A 23,263-nucleotide genomic window follows, 5' to 3' on the forward strand; every position below is an offset into this window, starting at 1 on the left:
CTTTCAGAATCTTGTTCATGCTTCTCTCCAGTCTCTAAACCTTATGTTCTTTGCTAGGACCATGAGTTAGCTTCCCTGCTGCAAGCTGCTTTTTATATTACAATATTTTGGTACTGTTTTGCAGAGCTTTGGCTGAAAAACATTCTGACAGACAGTATGACATAAAATAGAGGCAGGTCTATTTGAAATGTGTTTGACTGCACACACCAAAAATGTTTACAAAAATCAAACTAAAATACAAAAGGGATGCACAATTTTTTAGATTTTTTAAGAAAAGATTCAGAAAAGTCAAAAAAAATAATGAAAATTAAACCAAGTTATTTCAGTATCTGGGAAATCATAGAATATGTCAAGTTGCAAGGGACCTATCAAGATCATTGAGTCCAACTCCCTGCTCCTCACAGGACTACCTAAAACTAAACCATATGACTATGAGCATCATCCAGATGCTCCTTGAACTCTTGACAGGCTTGGTACCGTGACCACTTCCCTGGGGAGCCTGTTCCAGGAGCGATCACCCTCTCAGTGAAGAACCTTTTCTTGATGTCCAATCTGAACTTCCCCTGACACAGTTTCATTCCATTTCCTCGTGTCCTATCACTGGTCACCAGAGAGAGGAGATCAGCACCTCCCCTCCACTACTCCCCTTGAGGAAGTTGTAGACTGTGATGAGGTCACCAACCCTCAGCCTTCTCTTCTCCAAGCTGAACAAACCAAGGGACCTCAGCTGCTTCTCATAAGTCTTGCCTTCAAGGCCTTTCACCATCTTGGTTGCCCTCCTCCAGACATGCTCTAATAGTTTGATGTCCTTCTTATACTGAGGCACCTAAAATGGCACACAGTACTTGAGGTGGGGCCACACCAGTGCACTGTAGAGTGGGACAATCACCTCCCTTGGCTACCTATGCTGTGCTTGATGCACCCCAGGACACGGTTGGTCCTTTTGACTGTCAGGGCACACTGTTGACTCACATTCAACTCACCATCAACCCAAACCCCCAGGTGTCTTTTCAAAGGGCTGCTCTCCAGCCTCTTGTCCCCCAATTTGTATGTATAACAAGGATTGGCCCATCCCAGGTGGAGAATCCGGCACTTGCTCTTGTTAAATTTCATACGGTTGGTGATTGCCCAGCTCTCTAGTCTATCCAGATCTCTCTAAGGCCTCTCTACCCTCGAGGGAGTCCACGGCTCCTCCTAGTTTAGTATTGTTGGCAAACTTGCTTAGCATATGTTCTATTCCTGCGTCCAGATCATTTATAAAAACAAAAATTGAGCCCTGGGAAACCCCACTAGTGACTGGCCATGAGCCTAATGTAACGCCATTTACTATAACTCTCTGAGCTCGACCCATCAGCCAATTGCTTACCCAATGTATTATGGACTTGTCTAGCTGTGTGCTAGACAGTTTATTCAGAAAGATACTGTGGAAGACAGTATCAAAAGCTTTGCTAAAATCCAAAACTAAGAAAGAATTATTATAATACAGCACCTGCATGCCATGCAGAGGATGGAGATAGAGAAACAAATAACCTGCAGTCAGCCTACTAAGTATTCTGAAAACCAGAACACTTGGGTGAATGATGCTGGAAAAGCCATAAATGCCAGCAGGAGGTATCATGGTACTCACTGAAAGAAATGTGCAACCTACTAGCTTAAGTACAACTTTGCTGAATTTGTGGAGTGAGGAGGGAAGATCTCCAAGCAAGTGTACTACATGAACTCCTCCCAGTCATCTTTGCTGACTGTGAAGCTTGTATGTCAGACTGGGAGTATGAAGGTGCAATTATTTCTGCTCACGGATTGAAAATATCTTTCTTAGGTTTATTTCTTCGCAGCTGCCTAAAAGTCACTCTCTGATTTGCCTAAAAGTCACTCTCTGATTCGCTGATCAGCAGGGTCCCTCTGGCTCCAAACATGCATTTATCCAACCCAATACCAGTACCCTAGCAAAACAGGCAATAATTAGTCCATCTGTTTGCTCCTGTCCACAGGCTAAACTAAGCCGACCCGGCTGCTGCTGCCACATCAGCAAGGAGAGGGAGATGAGACACCACAGCAACTGCTGTGAAGGAGAGATGCACTTGCAGCCACCTTCCTATTCCCCCCCCTCCCCTACTGCTTCTTCACACCACCAAGTCCTCTGCAGAAGCAAATTTCCCAGACTATTTCCTAGATGTTTACCCCCTCCTTCCGTGCACAGGGGATGGCTGTTACTGCTGAAGTAGTAAGGACAGACTCAGACCAGATCCAGCAACTGCAAAGACAGGACTACCCTTAAGTAGTATGTCCTCTGATTGACTGATATACACAAACCTTTCCCCTCCTCTTCCTGTCAAGTACCAACACTCAATACATGGCATAACTTGCTGCTACTTCTCTAGCTGCTTTCTTATTCAATTACAAAATGTTAAAGCATTAAAAAACATCTTTTTCAGTTTCATTAATATTTTTCTAGTACAAGTTCCATAACAAATGCTTTATTGAACACCAGAGAGATAAAAGCTACTGTATCTCCCGTCTGTAAACACAGTTTATTTTACAAAGAACACTCTTACATTGTTCTGCCACAATTTACCTCTGGTAAACTCATGTTGCACTTTATATCATTTATCTCTAAATCTTTAATTATTCTTTTAACTTTGTTCTAAAGCTTTGTCTGTCATTGAGGTAAACTGCTACCCAGGTAACTTCCTCTTAACTTTCGGTTTCAAATATGGAGTGTGCTATATTAGAAATTCTACAGTCACAATAACACCATCTCTGAGTCTTTGATTCTAAACTTACAAATTTTTTTCTTTCAGGTTCATAGAACGAAGACTTACCTTGTCTTTTCCATTTTGAACACTTTACATCCTCTTTAGTTGGATAATATATACAAAACAATGACAGCTCTTTGATGGGATAAAATACATATAACAGACCCTGTTGTAAGTTTCTGTGTTTTTAAAAAAAAAAAAAACAAAAAAAGCAAACGAACCAAACAAAAAACCCCAACCCAGAACCAAAGCACAACCTGGATATCCTTAGAGGAATTCAGGGCTTCAAATCACTGTCATATTTAATTTAGTGTCTATCTCAAAACAGTAACATCCACTTCCATACACTAAAACCAAGTACCTTGCTTATATCACCTCACTCCAATCACCTTTACAGGAAAGACAACACTGTCCTTGAAGGCACGCAAACACACAAGTCATCAGTTCACCTGAAGACTAAGTACAAGAAACTGATGTATAAAGAAATCCAGCTAACTACTGAAGACACTTGGGATCCTACTGGCACCAGAGTTTTCACCAATAAATTTACTTTAAGCAATGCTGTCTTGGCAGAGATCAAGAATGTCTGCACCTTCTTGGGATTCATGAATTGGGCATCTAAATATCTAATTCATCCAAGAGGCTGGATCCAGCAAATACTGTGAACAGGAAGACAGTATCAATCCCAGCTCAACATACAGCATTCACAACAGCTGCCACTCAGTGATGCTACTGCTGCTCATTTTTTTTTTTAATACCTACTGTAAATATTCAATTGACTATGAAGAAACAGCTCTAGATACAAAGTCTTCACTGCCTGAGAGATTCAAATTTATATTACTCTTGATTCCTCCTTAACTAGTCCTGCTTAGAAGCCTAGAGGAGTGAAGAACTGCCTGCTGATGCTGCATGGCCAAGTCATGTTAATGGATGGAGACGACACTAAGCAACAAGCGTGAGCTCAGACAGAGAAGAGTTATGGATTCAAATTTTTAATCTGAGGGCTGCTTAGAAAAAGTCACTGGATAAATTACAGAAAACAGGTATTCTTTAGCTTTTAGGTTTTTAAATTGAAGAGTGAGCTGATCATCCTTAAAGAAATTCAGTGATGTAAATCAGTATCTCATTTAAGTGACTACGATTTACAGACAGTCCCTGAAAATGGATTTCAGATGTTTATTTCCCAGCCCTTCACTCTTTTTCCCTCTGCCCACAAGGTGTGAGCTACTTTGAATACCACTTAGAGATGCCAAGTATCTGGAATGCATACCTAGGAAAAACAGAGGTACCTTGTTTAGGGTTGTGGATTTCACTGTAGGAGTTGAGCACTAAAAAGTTAGGCAAGGAATACTCAACTGTCTTTGCAACTGGCTGTAGATAACAGGTACTACAGAACTTACTTTTAATTTCTATCCTATCACCATAACACAAACACATATCATACTGGGGGACAAAAAAATATTTCCTAGAGAAGCGTGACAAATTTAAGCTATGAGAAAAGGTTCATTAGTAAACAGGCAAAAGAACAGAGAAAGCCTAAGATTCTCATTATTGAAGTATGTACGCACATTTTAAGCAATGGTTGAGGACTACTATCAAAAACTCCTTGGGATATACAGCCACCTTCAAAAACTAGAGGATGTAAGAGGTAATTTTCCCCCAAGACAAAGAAAAAAAAGGCACCATCTCTGTTAAAAGCAACAAACTGAATTTTTCCGTGAAGAGAAAGACAATCCTCACAGCAAGAACAGCCCTAGACCTCCATCTGGAAGTGACCAGAATGGCACTAAAGAGCTGGGGTAAGTAATGATACGATGGAGCTAAGGTGGTCATATTATCTCTTTGAATAACCACCTACTATGGTACCCCTGAGACCAAAAAAAAAAAAAAACACCCAAACAATTTTAGGTCCTTTTGTTCAATAACATGGCTACAATAACAAAAAACAAGGCCTAGATAGAATTCAAATGCTTTTTCACAGGCGTGGTAAGTGAAGGACTGAGGGATGGGCTTTGGTGGTGCTGTTCCATACGGTCTCAGATGCAAATACAACAGAGATGCCAAAGAAGCACAGTAACACTGCTAATGTGATGCTACAGAAAGTTAAGAGAGCTTTTACAGAAAGCATTCACTGGAGAGAGACTGGGGGCAGAGGAGACAAACAGCTTTTGGTATATATTTCCTATCATATTCAATAAAAACAACATCCTGCATTCTTGTGTTAAGGGCCCCCATATATTTAATTTGTAAATCAAGAGAACAGCAAAGGCCTATTCCATCCCTTTTTTCTCCTCCTAGTGGAAATAATCTGTAATACCCTGAGTACTAGTTAATTACTTGGATAAAAACAGGCAATGACAGTATTTGTTATTAGGAAAAGGGACAGTCCTGACAAAACAGCATTACAGGTAGGTTGGAAACCATGAATAAAACTGTTTTGCCCTAATGGTAAAAAAAACCGAACTGCTAACTTCATCCTGTAACTCTTCAATAATTGCAGCTTTAGTGCGTGATGTGTATCAGCTGAGGCTGGCTGAGGAGGGAAGGTGGACAGAAGTGTAACAGGCAGACAAAATTTCCTTTCATTCATTCCTGTCTACTTACTCCCATGATCCACTTTACTGAAGTAAATGAGAATCAGTTTGGTGATTGCTTTAGATGTAGTGATTTACAAGACAATGGATCTTGATTACCATTTGACTTAAATAGCTCTCTACATAGGACAACAGATTGCTGAGAAAATTTAATTCAACAATCAAGAGATTCAAACACTGACTCTTACTAGACCATAAAATCCTGGCAACACATTTTAATATTCATATGAATGAACTGTTCTTCCATTACACAAGCAAAATTATTTGGCCCATGAAAATACACCATGTCTCAAGAGCCATAACATCCCCCCTTGGGACTCAGTTAATTTAGGAAAACTGAAGCCCACCAGTTTTATACTTGGGACCCGCTGGTGACATGAATAATTATTTTTAAATCTTACTTGTCCCTGAGCAGGCAAGACTCTTGTAAACTGAGGAGTTAAGCACTGTCCTGGCAGTTGCTGACAAAAGATACTACAAACAATACATGGCCGGGGGAATTTACTGTCACCCAGAACTAGTTGGAGCATATATTAAATACATAATGTTGCATGTATTAAAACCATGAGAGTAAGTTTATGATTACTCTCTTCCAGACATTTTCAGTCATTAGTGAATCATACAAATTGTATCCTAGATAAGAAAAGATTCAAAACCATGGTTCTGATTAATCTGTACTTTTTCAATTGCACAAGCATACTTACATACATTTCATTATATAATTGCCAATGAGATTCAAACATTTCTCTCTTTCTGCTTTTCACTGTACTACTTTCCAACTTGTTACTTTCATGAAGAATTGTAAATCCTTTCTCACACAAACATGCGGTAAAGGAATTAAACTACTTCTTAGAATTCTTGCGTTTGCTTTTCTGCTAAATATATTTGAGCATTTGCAAAATTCTACATAAAGACTTTTAGATGGAACATAAGAAGAGAGAGAAAAATGAAAACAGGCAGTAAAGTCCTAAACAGGATAAGAAAAGTTCCTAGAGACTATGGTCATGTCTCAGTATCCATTCAGATACTCTTAACACGAAAGAACTTCAAAACAACTACCCTAGAGTAGCCAATTTCCAAAGGGGACAAACAAGCATTAAAAAAAAGGAAGGAAACAGCACATAAAACTTTTTTTTTCCCCTTTATTTGAATGGAGCAGGCAATTCATGACTCTTGACAGCATCTTCCAAGTCTGTATTGATGTTTTAAACATAGCATAAGAAGCAAACAACCACAGTTGATTGAAACACAGCTCTTTTCCTTCTGTGTCTTGTTTGAAAGAGATTATGAGTGAGGTGGGGCAGATAGATGAGGTATTTGTTGAACAGGAACAAAGCACCAGAAAGCAGTCTCTGTAGCGCCCCTGCTACCAAAACCTTGCCACGCAAACCCAATACAGATGTAAATAAGACATGTATGAAGTATCTTAATTTCTGTTATAGGGATTTGACATCTAAAACTAATTCCATATACCACAAAGCTACAGCCAGCTCAAGTTCACCACAGCAGGTTTCCAGGCAAGCTCCAGACGCTGCCCATGTAAAAGGAATTTAGTGTCCTCTCTGAAGTGCCCTACTGCAATGAGCTGTGCAAAACCTTCACCAGAAACATGAAACGCACATGCTATTCTGAACAGCACAGGGAGTTGAGAATCCCCAGTGCGTCCGATTGTTGCATTTTTCTGAAATAGGAGAAATGATTCTTTGTTCCAACACGTCCTGGACAACAGAGACAAACCTCAACAGAACAGGCACATCTCAGTGCCAGTGAGCAAGTGATGCACATAGGAGTAAGAGAGATGCGTATTTACTATGTCCCTTTGGAGGTGGATGGAGATAGCTGTTGTCAAATCCCAAATGGGTGGATTAAGGAAAAAAATGTTGCTGTGCTTCTTTTCTGAAAGGGAAGAGGCAAAGTTTCTACTCCACTGGAGCTGTAATTACATACCATAGCTTCTATGAAAGTTTTCCATGGGAAATGTTTTCCCATGTTTTGTTAGCTAGTAGAGAACAGTCCATTTGAAAAGTAGAGCCAGTGGCTCTGCAAACTGAATCCAGTCTCACAGAATTTTCTTATAATACAACAGCTTTTTTCTCTGCTTCAAAACAGGACTTGCAAAGAACCTGCATAAATAGGACAGTGGTTCTGCTGACAGTAGGGTGACTCAACATGAATGAGCAATTTGCACATGAAAAGGCAATTCACCAACAGCAATACACCCGCATGAACCTCCAAGAGTCTCAGTGTTGAGGATTCAAAAATTGGTGACAAGCAAAGCACTTGCTCCACAGATTAGCAGCAACTATCACAGATTTTGCAACATGAGAGCAACAGCCCATCTGTACCAGAATTAGACACAGGATCCTCACAAGCTTTTCTGTAGCAGCCATACAGGGACGCAAGACTATGCCAGTAGAAGGTGCAGAGGCAGGCATCTGAGCAGATGATTTAACCTCAGAGCATTCATGCTTCACCATTAGCAGCTGTGACTTAAGACTCCTTCAGGTATTTCTAGAAGGCTTCTTCCAAAAGATTGTGTGTCTCAGGTGTATGCAGACTTCTCAGCTGCTCTCCAAATATGGAGGGAGAGGAGAAAAATTTAAAAAGGGAAATTCAAGAGGCTACTTTTATTTGTAGTTCTTTGGTTTAAATGGTTTTAAGCAGTATTTCCTTCTATTTTACCTCTCATATCTTGAATGACAGAATTTTTTTTCCTTTTGATACTCATGGCAATATAGAGTTTCACATAAAATTCAATCCAAAGTGCACAGCTTTAGGCAACTGAATCCAGGCAGAAAAACTCTAGAGTACATGTCTTTGCTGGATCCTACAGCTTCCAGTGCTTTATAATTAGAAACATCTCAAACAATGGGACTCAACAGTTACAGCAAGTAATTCTGCTGCTGTTTTTCTTCCTTTACATCTAATGTAGAGATAATTATCTCTTTTCCAATTCTCAAAGGTTTTTTGCAGAGCAAGTTAAATAACTTAAAACAGCTGGAATTGCTTTTGAAGATGAGGCGTTAAGTGTAATCCACAGCCACTTCTCTCTTTGTTCATTTTCGAAGATGCTTCTCCCAGCCCTTTGTCCTCCTTGACAGCTCCTGACAGTTTTATAGGTGAGGATGGCAAAGGAAAACTTATGTCAAATACTATAGCTGCATTGGTGGCTGTCTGTACGAATGCTTTTTGACAGTTAGTAAGGTTAGATACAACAAAATTCCTCATGTTTTTATATTGCAGGCATTTAAGCATCCTCCTGGAACCAAAATTCATACAGTTTGCCACTCTTTCCAGATGACAGCCTTGTAATTAATGGTAATTTTATTTTAAACCTATAATCTTAGTATTTCAATCACCACTTGAGTAAACAGTGATGATTAAAACTGAAGCGTAAAGTGTCCCTGGGAGATATTCTGGTATACGGCACGTGAAGAATCAGATATACAGTTTCCACTACTAATTCCGAATTCTACATATTTGTTTCCATATTCAATTCAGTTTAAAGAAAACCAAACCTCTAAATAGAATTTTTCAATAAAGCTTCATAAACATTGCAATTCCTATAAACAACATTTCCCCTTTTTTCCTAGAAATCTGGAAACTATCATGATTATTCCTTAATAACTGGTTTATACAATTTTTAAACTCTTTGAATCTGTTCGACTTAAGTAATGGCTGCCGATAGGAACGACTGTTAAGTCAATATTTTGGTGAAAGCAAGATATAAAATAGCTCATAAAAAGCCATCCGTTTCAGTGAAGTTATTCAGATAAAAGATGCCACTTGTCAATTATGTGGACATACTCCACCCTTCCTGAATGATTTCTAAAAGCACTTTGCAGACTTGAAACGTCCCTGATCTATGAGGATATTTTCTCTCATTTAAGATGTGACACTTCTCACTTAAGCTTTGTTTTTCTTTCTGTCCTCTCCTCAGGTTCCTCCAATCACCAAATAATCCCTCTCTGGATAACCTCTTGGTTATTACGATTAACTTTATTTTAATTATTTATTAACTTTCCATTCAGGTAGAGGAGGGGAACAGGTGGAAACACTGGTCACCATCAACTATGAACTCCTTACTGAGTGCCTGCTCAAGTTTTCTTTGTTCTGTATCCTATAATCACACAAAAAATAAAGAGAGTCATATCTGCATGACTCTCTATTCCTAATATCACAGAAATGGTATGTATGCTCACATCCTTTCAAAACACTGGCCAGGGACACCTCTAATTAAAAACTAAGTATCACACCATGGTGACACTGAAATATAAAGCACCCTGGTATTAGAGACACATGGCTCTAGTCCTGGAAGATCTTCAGTATATGAAGTTTTCCTTCCAAATGCTTTTGTCTTCCTACATCTAACCAAAATACAGGCATATCCACACCCTGCCCCCCCCTTAGTTTGGTAATGATATTTGTTTGATATTTACATTATGGGGTAAATACTTAATACACAGTGAGTGGGATTAATTTTAAATTAAGACAAATGGGTATATCTGTCCACAGGTGTTGCAGATGTCTAGGCTCTCATTTTGCTAAAGGCAACTCCAGAACTCATACTAAAATAGGGACCTAGCACCTGGTCAGCATTCTTTAGGTTTCATGGATAAGAGGGATACAATCTTAATTTACTATAATGGTAGTGTGTGGACGCTAAATTGGTATGTCTAAGTCTCAAACAATTCCACCATAATGCCTGTTCCAAGTTACTCTAAAAGACAGAATGAAAACCAAAAATCCTAAGACAGACAATGGAATTCATTACTTATGGGAAGTCTTGTGAAGACAGACTAGGGATATTTCAGTTGAATGAGGAAACTAACAAGATGATGCATGGAAAAATGCAAAATGATGAATACAGACAAAATGCAGCTCAGTCCTATTAACTGTTTGTGCCAGGGACATGCCATTTCTGAATTATTCACTCATTTGCTGATTTATTTTTGAAACACAAATTTGCAAATGTCTAGAGAGTGACAGAGTTCTTCTGAAGCAAACCAACCTATTAACCTAGGTGCACAAGAAAGAATAAAAAAATTGTATAGTCATTATTTTGTGAATATCTACACTATATCTTCATATAGCAAGAGAAACAACGTGTTTTTCTCTCATATTTTCTATAAAGTTGTTTTAATCTGCCTTTTTAACAGTTTTTAAAAGTTCTATACTCAGGAATAGACTAGAAGAACTTGCATGCATGAGCAAGAACTTTTTCAAATGCTTTAGAGCATTTATTGTCCATATCACAAAAAAGAACAATTACAAAAATCTGTAAAAAGTACTCTTCAAAATATAGTAAGACAAACCAATATTTTAAAAAGTGCATAAAACCAGAAGAATATTACAGTGTACTGAAATGGTGTATGAAAGATGGAAGATGTTTTAAACTTACCCTATTAACATCGCTGTTTCCTAAAATAATCCGAATTAGATTTTTCTTAAATTCTTCCAGCTTCTTGAAACATTTCTTCAAAATATGATTAGATAATTTAGTATCAGTTATTAAACTGATCAAACCACAAACCGCTTCAGTAAGAATATTAGAAACTGGAAATTTAGGACTGTTGTAAAAAACAGTCAGTCCATCAAGCAACTGAGACACTGAATTGCATACGGTGAAAGAATCATTCTCAAGCTCTGTGAAGTCTGCTTGAAGAATTCCTCTTTCTGACAGTTTTCTTATTTCAAGTAGATGTTGCAAAAACTGCACTGGAGCAGTCAGAGATTCCTCCTTACTAGTACAGCAAAGATTCAATGGGGGAACTCTTTCTAACCAATGTTTAGAAGTGTCAACATGCTCAGATTGGTGAAAATCAGAACCTATGCCTAAAGAATCAAATGCATAATCATTAGACACATCACATCCGGAGTCTTCTAGCTGGCTTGAGTAACTCATTGGGTTTATACATTCCTGATGCAGAAGAGTTTCAGTAGAGGCATCTGGTTTTCCTGAAACACAAATGTGAAAGTTACATTTGTGTAATACTTAAATATGTGCTTATAGAAAGTGTCATATTTCCTGTCTCCTTTTGCTTCCATGCAAAAAACCCATGTAACACATATGTATGCTTGCTCCCCAAGAACTTCCCATGACCAGAATTTAGCTGTGGAAGAAGGTGACATTTTTAAATTAAAGTCAAAACTTTCAGAAGGTAGTGTCTATTTGTGAACAAGATGTTTTATGCTCATAGTAATGTGACTAGCAATTTTGAGTTTAAAATTCCTGATGATGTTACATTTTCACATATATAATTTAAGTGGAAATCACACAAACAATTTAAGTGGACATCTATACTCTCATTAATTCCCATGGAAGGAAATGCATGTAAATTTCTGGCCCCCCAAACATTTTTACTACTTTTATTCTCAAGAACTCAGACTGCTTTTAAAAGACAGTGAAGGTCTGTTACTATAAATGCATCAAATAAGATCTTCTCCTTTACTTGTACTCTTCCTCCCCATGTCAGGTAAGGAATTTAACAGAGTCAAAGTTGAACAGAACATTACACTAGAACTGTTTATTATTTAACGAAGAAAAACAGTCAGAATCAATAATTTCTCTAGTCACTACCTATCTCTCATACCGTCTTCTGTAATGTAGTTTGTGTGCCTTTAAAGAAGGTATGCATTGCATTCACACTATTAAATTATTTTCGTACACCGTTGTAGAATCTCTCTCATCTTATTTCATACATTAGATACATTTAAGTCAGTGCCCCTGGGTATAAACTCAGTACTAGGTGACAGACTCCCTCTGTGCTACATGCTACGTATGCCAAAAGATTACAGTCAAAACAAGCAAGAGACATTAGAGCAGCAAAGTGGAAGACCAACATGCATAAACATCTCTGTGCCATGAGACAAGGCTAGAACCCCACCTGAACAACTCCTGGCTGTGCCCCAGTAAGCAGGGCACAGCCACAAACTGCCTCTCCTCTCACTGTTAGAAAACATGCATATACTGTTCATATTTTCCACAAGGATCCAAAGCAATACCATACTCCTCTGCATTTGTACTCTTAAATGAACAAAAAGATTTTATAGATGGTTTGGCCTGATGGGAAAAAAATGTTATATTTCATGGCAAGTTAAAAAAAAGCATTTTTAATACAGAAAACATCACTAGGCAACAATCTAGAGTATTCTGTACACTAACAAAACTCTACTCAAAAAAGTTTATACAGACTTCATTAAACATACAATTTCAAATGGAATTCTGACCATTACTTCAGTCTCTGAAAATATACCAGATCATCCAATGAGGATACTACTACTGAGATCAAAACTGGCAACTTGGTTTATTTATTTATTGTTGGGTTTCACGTCTTTAACATTCAGACATACTCAAAAGTGAACAGGATTGGTACCAACTGACTCACAACGAAAGGGCTAACTGTAGGGAAATCAACTGACATTTCCAGGAGGTAGGAAAAACAGGGCTTGTAAGGCCAGCCTAGCATTTTATATATATATATTAACACTGTTCCCAAATGCCCTGCATACCCAAACTTGGAAAGCAAGCAAAGCAGCAAAGCACACTTCCCATGGTCTGACTAACAAAACCAGACATCAGTCTTTCATGTCTTCTCTCCCTAGGGTTTTGAGCAAAAGACATTCTAGAAAAAAAAAAAAAAAAAATCGAAAGTTGTTTTTGGTGCTGTTTAAGGAAAATAACCCCTTCTAGGGAATCCATCTACTGTGAGTTTCACTATGTGGGTATTTTGTTCCTGTTTTTAACCCCATGGGGCAATATGAAAATTGCTCATGAGGATGTAGCACCAGGGGTCAAAAGAAGCAAAGCAAGAACTATGTGCAAAAACCATATGTTCGCTGATTCTCTTGCTGAAGGAAAAAAAGAAATAGCAGAGGTGAAGGAAAGGAGAAGAAAAGAGAAGAAAAAGGGAAGAACAGAATAATACAAAAATACATGTAGGAACTAAACTTAAGACTGTCCCCAAATAAAACAGGTAGCATATACAATGAAACACTCCTACCAGGAGAAGACAATGTTGCACTTATGCTTAGGTTCCTACTCACTGAGATACCAAACTCCTGTCCCATAATGAGTTTCCAGAAAACCTTGTTATAGTAAGTCCCAAGAGCAGCATATTTCCAGTTCAATTAATAACACAAAATGCTTTAAAAGTGTTCAGTCATTGATATGTTCTAGTCATTTGGGGAGGAGGTGGAAGTTATCTTTTTAAAAAAATAAATAAATCACCCACCAGGAAATACTCATTATTTCGCTCAAAATGTCTAGAAACAGCTTATCATTTATTTCTTGAAAGAAGGTAAACTAATCACTTTGTACTTACCTACTATTTAAATGAGAAAGCAGTCTTGATATTCACACCATGTGGTTATCAAGTACAAAAAAAAAAGGAACAGCATTAAGCCTGCCTCACACTAACAATCATCTTTAAACAGTAATTTAAAGAGCATTTGACTATAGATATACTGGAACAAGAAATATGGAAATTTAGTGTGCATGATAAACTAACCACAAAGTTTTACAACGCTTTTATATAGGTAATGAAATATCTGCTCATGAGCAATTTTACGGCCTCCTTAAATATGTCACATCAGATTCGGGAAATATTTAACCTCTTAATTCCTATTTAGGGCTTTAGCTCCTTACTACATTAAGATCCTGAGCTGAAAATCAGAATTGTTACAGTCACAAGAACAGCCCTGGGGTGCAAAGGCTGAAGAACTGACATCCCTCTACACATATCCACCGCTGCAGAAAGTGTCTGTCCTGAAAACCAGCAGTCTTTCAAAGGGCAAGAGAGTGACTTGCATACCGTGTATAGTATGTAAGCATGGTTTGTAGGCACTTCTGTGAAGCATAAGAACTCAAATGCACATACTGTTCTGTCGTCCCACAGAACACAGAGGCTTTTATCAGGGGAGTGAGATGCCAGTAATTCTTATGATTAGAGAGTGCGGAGTCTTCAGCTAGTCCTGAGGAAGCAGGGTCTGGCAAACACCAAAGTCCACCCCACCTCCCAGGTGAATTCTGTCACTTCTGAATAGCCACCTTAATGCAGACCAAGACTCAGTTCAGAGACAAGAAAGGGACGAGGAGGAGCCAGTTGCTTCATCAAGACAGAAAAACACCTTTTGTCTCCAGAACACCTGTTGCCAGCAGTATGGTCATAAGGATTCTCAGAGCTGTGAAGAGACAAGGGTATGACTCAAGCTCCCGGTCTTACCCAACACACAGTAAGAGAGGGACGCAGCATTTGTAATATCCATGTAGCAGGAGCAGGGGTGGTGGAAGATTCTCTCTCAGACACCTGTGCTGCTGGCTGTCACAGATCGGACAGTGTTGGAATGAGGACTTCCACATGCTATATGTGCTTCAAAATTTAAAAACTGAGGAAGGGTCCTCAGCTGATGAAATTGCTGTGGAATCATATAATGGCCTTCAAGTCTTTTGAAGAACTTAATATACTTGCAGTTACACCACCAACAGGGATTGTAGAACAGAAAACGGGCTTGAAGGTGGCAGATGCAAGAAACAAAGTGAAGAGATTATTTGAATTCTGCAAAGAAAAAATTACTACAGTTTCAAGCATTAGGCATTGTTTATATTCTCTCACTTTGTGAGGACATGCATGGATTATCACTTGAAAATCAAAAACAATGACGTTAGACATGTAAAGCTCTCAAAACTCAGTTACAATTGACAGGCTCAGTTCCACTTCTAAAAAAAACAATTAAAAATGAGACAATCTTAGAAACCTCTTTGATGATACCGCATTCTGCTTTCCAAGTAAGTGTTCAGTCAATAACTTCTAAAAGGAAACAAAAACATAGGTGAAATTTTCATTTTTTTTCTTTGTGTTTACTTCTCCACTTCTGCATTTTTCAGGACTCTTTGTTATTCCTCATTTAATCTTCATTGATTGGTTTGTTACAAGGGCACTTCCCATGAACAATGAAACAAGTTTATTCTCTTCTTAAAAAAAAAAAATCTCCTCACATATATTAACTATTTTTTTACCTTTTCTTTGAGTGTAAGCCTGTCTCTATTCTGTTGTTTTCATTACTAACTAAGCTGGCTGGTTGAGAAAAAACATCTCTCTCCTTCCTCATGACCTTCTGTGTGTTTAGCACACCATTGTTGTCCTGATATGGAACCAAGCCAAACTTCTGTTGGCAAAGCAAATAAATAGTCTCACATATTTGAACATTTTGAAATAAAAACAAAAAAATAAAAAGCTCCCAGGATTCTCCAGATGAAGAAATTTTAGAAGATGTGTATCCCACACTTTGCTTCTGCATTTCCATGGTTTTTTTATAACCAGCTTTGAAAAGAAAGCTCTTCTGTTTAAAGCTAAGGTATTTCATGCTGACATACTTTGTCCCATTTAGGAATAATTTCACAGAAATGAATATAGGACTGAGTAGCTAAAATTCTCAAATTAATTGTTCAATGCCAGGATTTAAATGTTTCTCGGAAGGCTTAGAAGCATTACTTCAATTTGTTAGGGATTTTGCTTACATAAAGCATCTAAACATTTAGAATTCAGTAAGAACTGAGAAGGATTTTGAGGATACAAACACTCATTTTTAGGGGATATCTGTAGAAGACAGTACAAATCTTTTGTAGTTCAAGTCAAGTAAAGAATACTTGCAGCAAAGATATGGAAGGATCAATAATGAGGTGATGAACATACAGATTTGGGTCAGTTAATGCTCATCAAGAAGCTTTCACGACAAAAGATTAACATATGCTTTATAATACTGACCTTCTCAATGAGATGACTGAAATTTGAGTTCTAAGATAGATAGGGAATATTTCAAGATATTAAGTGAATTAATGTTACCTATGAAGACTACCTGTCTGAACTGGTTGTACTGAACTGGAAGTACTATGTCTTATTAAAAATGCTTTGCATTGTCATACAAACTGAGCTTCGCTAAGAGACTATAAGTATCAGCCAATGCAGAGAGCAATGATATGGGTGCAAATGTAATGAGCTGAAGGCTGAAATGAGGTGGACTCCCTAAGAAATCAGCCAGGGTGTGCATTCCTAAAAACGTCTCTTTCCTTGAATACAACACAGTACAAATGTTTGGCTTTTGTGTTTATACATCCAGAAGCCCACAAACAAATATCTACTTGAGGAACTCAAATCTAAGTTTGAGTTAGGTTAAGGCTGCCCAAAGAGATTGTGGAATCTCCATTCTTAAAGATACTCAGAAGCTGTCTGGACATAGTCCTGCACAATTGGCTCTAGGTGGCCCTGCCTGACAAGGGGGTTGGACAAGATGACCTCCAGTGGTCCCTTCCAACCTCAACCATTCTGTGATTCTGTATTTCCAGGGAAAAGTTTGACTGATCCTTACCTCCCGACCATAGACTTATAGGCAATAGAATCCTAATTGCCATGGCCACACTTCTTAACTAGTTTTTACCATATACATTCAGTTTTCCCTAAAACTATCATTCTGTTAGAAGAAAGGAAATGAATCTACACTAAAATATAAATCCCACTTGCTTTTCTGAACCTTCTTCCTAAAAATCACTATGCATCTTATCAGGAGCTTGATCTATACAGGAAATTTATAAAATAACAATAAACCCTTTCCCATGCTGGGACAATTGTATTGTTTTTGTCTCTGAATGCATTCCTCATACAGTAATCTGGAAAGAAAAGGATGCTTCTTGGGTCCCTTTGCCCCAAGTATGTGCTTAGAACAGCTGTAGCAATGCCATCTGATAAGACAGACAGCATCTGCTTTCAAAGGGAGAAAGTTTCCACAACCAAAACAGACCTGTTATCCATAGAAGGAGCAGTACTCTGAGATTTCAATGAATCATTACACTCCAGCTGGTGCTTTTTCCAGATTGCAAATTAACTTATTTAATTATCCTGAAAAGGCCTCAGCTTTCATAAAGTTCCCCATTGTGACACTACAATTATGGGGAACAGATTTATCTCATCATCATATTCCAAGAGCCATATTCCCATAAATCTGTGCTAAACATATTTTAATTCCATTTTTGTCATCTCACATATCTGTTCTCAATTCCCTGCGCCCTTCTAAAAAACATGAAATACTTTTTAGGTTGTGAGACACTACTTGCAATGCTGCCTACCTGCATTAGTACCACTGGTAGAAGCATGGAAGTATACTAGTACACTTAAGATGTCAAATGACAGTTCATTTTTTAAGTACTGTCTGTCTGACACATCATGCCTTAGAGAAAATGCCGAGATGACACTTAGTTAGACTGGGCTGCCCTTATGGATCTGTATGGAGAGAAGGCCATCTTTTCCGGGGGCGGGAGGTAGGGGCTGGGGGGTGTGCAGGCAGGGGAAGGTGCAGAGGGAGGGAGGGAGGAAGAATCTCTTCATGCAGAAACAATAATCAGATCTGTCTTCCATGGCAACATCAAACTAAGTGTTAACTGCTGCCCAACAGGGAATCCTCTCACCTTGGAAAAAGGAAGCTAGAAAAAGAAAGAAGCCAAGATACCCCTCAGAAGCTGACAACTCCTCTGCAACTGTCATTCTTTTGCATTCCTTACTTCCTGCCAAATACTGGGGGGGGTGGGAAAAGTGGTGACAGGACACAGCAATCTATAACAGCAGCTCATTCAAATATACTGACCTGAAGAAATAGCTTTTACATAAACAAACTATGACAACTTGGAAATTCTAGTCTATATTCCTCTACCTTACTACCATGCCATCGGAACTATAATCTTTGCTAAGTGCTATTCAGGGCAGCTGTAAACATTTCACACCATTTCATTTCCTTTCCGGGGATGGAAGTAATTTCTCTTAATAGACTAATATGTTTTTATAATTATTATTCAGTCTGATTTGGACTGCTGCTCCCTCCACTAAAGAGGAAGATTCCTTTATGAGGCTGCATCTTCACTGAGGAATATGCATATGTTTTGGTCTGACCTTTATGAATTCATCTGATTGGTTTCTCTTTGAAAATGAGCTTAAACAAAATATCTATTATCAATTATGTTCTCCCACCTCTCCTTTTAATGTAAGCAGGCAGAGGATACATCACAAGTTAAGTCAAGTCACGGTGGAAACTTTTGCCCTTTCAGAGGTTTGAAATAAAATTACTCAGAAAAGATTTTGACTCGCTATCACTCTTCCTGCTCTCATCAAAGCAGGACTTATCTGATCCCTCCTTTGCCTACCGAGGAAATGCTGGGGCTTTAAGCTGAGCACCCAAAGTTTCTGCCTCTCCTTACTGAGCAAGAAACACCCAAACCATAACTTACAGGGAATTGGAAAGGGAAGAGCTGGCTGAATTCTCTGGTCCTAAACAGGCTGCTGGTAAACGAGTCGGTATGGTTTATAGTCAGTTTTACTTCAGCTGATGAGCTGGTTGGTTCCAATTCTACATGCTTCTGCTTTTGCAGCAAGTCTGAGCTTCCAGCAAGAAGAAAGGAGACATAAGTGTCTTTGTTCATACTAATCTACAAAGGAAATTGCTCCCTTTTTCCACATGTACAACTAAATGCCTCAAGAAACACAGTAAGTTAAGGAACGAAGCAGGAGACAGATAGAAAATTCTTTTTGTCTCTGGCTCTTACTCCCTACAGAGATACAAGTTGCTTCAAATGTCTTGACACAGGAAGCAGAATTTAGGGACGGTATCCTGAAAAGCCAAACACAGCCTCAGGACACAGTTAAAAAAAAAATCAGACATTCATGTTAATCACATTTTGACTCAGAGTTCAGCATTTCCCTAAACACACAGACACACTATGGTAGGGTGGGCTGGCAGCCATATGCTACTGTGGAGGCTAAGAACACAGGAGGGGACTTCAGGGCATGGCAAATGAAGTTTTACTGTAAATGGAAGAATAAACTGATTTTAAAAAAAGGGGGGGGTGGGGAGAATCTGATTTTTTTTTTTATTAGAGGAGCAAGTAGTTTAATAAATTCCTACCCACTGCATAAGAAGGGAATAATATGAACCAAGATTGAAGGTGAAGCTAAGGAAGAGAGAATACATACTCGATACAAGTTTTGCTAAAAATATACCCTGGATAACTGATTTGTAACCCTTCAAGAGGACCAGCCTAAAGCAACCAAGGCAATAAACATCTATCCTCTAAATGGTCATTCCTAAAATACATGCTTGGCAAAAAAGGGTAGAGTATTGCATTTATGCCTTCTTAGGTTGGAGTGACAGCTGCAGGCTTTTCAGATCTCTTTAACAGAGGCTGCCAAGAAACAATATGATTGTTGATTTGATGAGCTGATAACAGCTAAGGAATATGTCTTAGAGGACAGGAGCTTCAATCCATGAATCTATTAATTCATCAATGCTTTGTAAGACCCTTTGTCTTTTCATGTAGCTCCAAAGCAAAGTGACAAAAGAATGCTCAAATATTTTATATTGTTATTCTTGGAATAACACCAACGAGTTTCTCTCCTCCTCTCTGTGAGATTTCAATCTGAATCAAAGAAAGGCAAGAAACTTTGATTAATACGAAATCTGATTTCTTTCTACCCATGGGCATAGTTGTCAGGACAATACTGGCAAGGTGAAAAATAACGAACAGACAATTACAAAAGATTTGCTTCTCCTCCTCCTTTCAATGGATGATGTACAGTCAAAAGCACCACCATGTAAAAGGAACACCAGTGTCCTTGTATTCAGAAAGATAGCTGCACATTAAGTCAAATAAGGAACTTCAGACACAGCACAGTGAGTGAGTACATACCACAGCAATTTTATAAACAATACATTAAACTAACAACCCATACTACCAAACGGTTTACCTGTAGCAAAGCATGCTCCTCCCCCTCAGCGAGGAAACCCAAACTTTTTTAGGGTCTCTGAGGACAAAGAGCTTGTCAAGTGGGACAAAAATAATTTAAACAACATATCTTTAAAAATGGATACTTTGTTCTTTCTCTTTCATGTGCTTGTGCATCCATACTGTGTGCAACTTTATGCGGAGAAGGAAAACAGGCATCACAGCTTCAAAGAGCTCCCAAATTTCTCACATCAGGGAAATAAAACTCCATGGGCAGTCTCTAATCATTCCTGCAGCCTCTGAAAGACCTACTATTATTATTACAAACAGCAGGTGGGAGAGGAAAGCTCTCACACTCAGAATGCATAGCAGGCAAGGTACAGCTGCAAAGTGAGCCTCGGCTGAAGGACTCTAACTCGTCAGCTCTCAATAGGCAGCAGCAGACACAAATGCAGTATCTCATCCTTACCGCATCAGATTTTCCAGTCTTGGATTTTGTGAAACCCTGGTATTCTTGTACCTATAGAGTTGTTAAGCAGAACACAAGAAAGCCAAAGAAGAGCTGGGGGTTTGAATTCTTTTAGGAGATTGCATTGTTTTAAACAGAACACCAACTCCAAAAATAAGGCTGGAGAAACAAGTGAGGGAGGAAAAGGATTTATGATATCTGTAGATTGTTACTTTTCTCTGCATATCTCGCAACTAGAAGAGCTTACTTTGGCAAGTGAGATATCAGCATTGCTCAGTTCAACAGCTTGGGGTAAAGAATCTTTTAAAAATTAGACTTGGAACACAGAAGTTGCAGATTAATTGATTTCATTTCTAGTGTTTGATATGTTCTGCTTAATCCACGATCAGAATATGCTCTCCAGACATTAGATCTTAAAAAAACCCCTCCTGATCATATGCAACCAGTTCTTCACAACATTAAGACACCTGTTGCAAACAGCAGCTTGAAAGTTACTTTCACTCTTGAATAAACTTCGTGTTTGGAATAGCTTGCAGAGAACAGACACACAAACAATAACTAAGAATGAACAGTCATTAAATCACTTCTCTAGAGAGCAAGGTCTATTATAAAATAAAAAAAAAAATCATTAGAGCTTCTAGCTAAAGTCTAATACATTCTCCCCTCTCGGTCAAAGTTAGAATCTATATATCTTTTCACAAGGCAATAAAGAAGCTACCATTTCAGTACAGAAGCATTCCAGTAAAGCCTCATCAAGTTTCCTGTCAGCGAACCTTCTAAAAATCTCAAGTCATAAAGCAACTAGCTAGACATTTTGATTTTAGAGATCTCTTCAACATTGAACTGTCTCTCTCCTTCAGCCCAGAACGTTTTGACCTCCATCTCCTGGGGGTAATATCTCCCCAGAGCCTGGAAACATCCTCTACTGCCTGATTTCCAAGCTCACCCTGATCTCTCAGAGTGAGAATGACTCACTCCACATGCACAACTCAGAGAAACAGTGCTGTTTGAGCTAATTTTTTTTTTTTTATGGATTAGGGATTCATGCTTTTGACACATTAGTCTTAAATTCTGATTTTAAGCATCTTCACCGTGGTAAAAAAATATGCAATATGTCTTTAAGACATGTTCCAAATGTAAATACGGTACATCGATATTCTTACAAACTAGTATCTCCAAGGTTATAAAGTAACTTTTGTATTGACAATTTTGTCTGGAATTATTCCGTCTGATACATATTTATTCTGAAGGTTAAAAATGTAAAGTTCTGAGTAACCATCAAATTCTCAAGCTCAATCCCGTTACAAATGAATTGATTTTTCTACTGCTTCAGGGCTTTGAGGAAAAATAGAAAGCTGTACACTGAAGACTCTTATCTAGGCACAAGAAATGGTGCAGGCAACATGAAATCTGTTTGTTTCCTTGCTACTGCAACATAATCAGAAATTATTTCAGAAACTCACCATTTTTCAAGCAGAATCTTGGACAGATCTTGTTCAAAAGAAGTTCCTGATGTAATCGAAGAACTTCAGCTTCCAGTGCTTCAACTTTTGATTTCCACCCAAAATCTTGTTCAGATATAGTTTTGGCAAGGTGCTCAGTGTATTCTTTGCAACTCTTCCCTAGTGGTTTTGAGCGGATAATTGCAAAAGCCAATGCTAGTTTTGATATTTTCAAATACCAAACTTGATTTTCTCTTCCATCTTTGATTTCTATTACATTGGAAAAACAGAAAACAAAAAAGTAACTTCACTATGACTCTATTAAGCCAATTATGCACAGTATTATCTTGGCTTTGAAAACTGTTCAACAGCAAGACCAGTTATATTATTTCTAGTGCATTCCTAAAACATAAAGAAAAAGAGCAGAAATATAAGCATCTGTGCACACGTGAGAATAAAACATACATGAGCTGTGCTCCAGCTATAACAATAAAATTCAGGCAGTGTTCGGGAATCAAATCATTGTGGAAATAGCAAGCACTTCAAATAGATTTATCCTAGCAAAATTTTAAATGCAAATGTTATCTCCACTAAAACCAAGATGAAAACACTAAAAATACTAAGCTCAAAAAAAACCCCACCTGACGTTTCTCCCCCCCCGCAAATAATCTCAAACCCATGACTGAAGAACGCATATGGGGTTATTTATACTTAGCTTAAACACAATACATACACTTTCTTGAAAGGGTAGCAAAAAGTCCCAGTGCTGAAAAGATAAAACTTCTGAGGTTGTTGCTAGTGTGTGGTTTTGGACACCTGGTATTCCTGCACTTGCAGTTTTAAGTCTACATTAAGCCTCAAGCCTGCAGAAAGGTCTATGCAGACAACTTCAAAGTGATGCAAGTGGCTAGTAAGGTAAGTGAAGAAGACAGTTTTATCAGCTCTGTTACAAACAGTGAGGACAAGGCAAAAGGTATTATAATGAGTCAGAAAAAGAAAAGATTTATCTAGATGATTATGCCATGGGCAACAGAACAAGATCTAGGAACAGAAATGGAAAAAATGAAATTAAAAATAAATAACAATATCCAGCCTATCTCATTAGCAAAGTTATTTTTTTCTTATTTCACACCATTTTCATTCAGTAGTTCACTGTATTTTTTTACTTGAAAAAATATTACTTCTAGAATAATTAAAAAAAATAAATCACTTTTTATGCTTTCGTCCTGACCTTGACA

The 23,263-nt window shown here is 38.1% G+C and overlaps 1 protein-coding gene across 1 annotated transcript in view; it reads right to left on the bottom strand.

Annotated features, from left to right (window-relative positions):
• MEI4 (meiotic double-stranded break formation protein 4) overlaps positions 1-22,720 on the bottom strand; it is a 68,679-nt gene extending 45,959 nt beyond the window's left edge. Inside the window, exons 1-3 of the mRNA XM_009814473.2 lie at positions 22,702-22,720; positions 22,047-22,295; positions 10,752-11,308 (exon numbers count right to left, since the gene is read on the bottom strand). Of these exons, the coding sequence (XP_009812775.2) occupies positions 10,752-11,308; positions 22,047-22,295; positions 22,702-22,720 (825 nt within the window). The remainder of the gene's footprint in view (positions 1-10,751; positions 11,309-22,046; positions 22,296-22,701) is intronic.
• Positions 22,721-23,263: the final 543 nt, after the last annotated feature.

The sequence above is a fragment of the Gavia stellata genome, chromosome 2, assembly GCF_030936135.1.
Source record: "Gavia stellata isolate bGavSte3 chromosome 2, bGavSte3.hap2, whole genome shotgun sequence".
Classification (NCBI taxonomy): domain Eukaryota; kingdom Metazoa; phylum Chordata; class Aves; order Gaviiformes; family Gaviidae; genus Gavia; species Gavia stellata.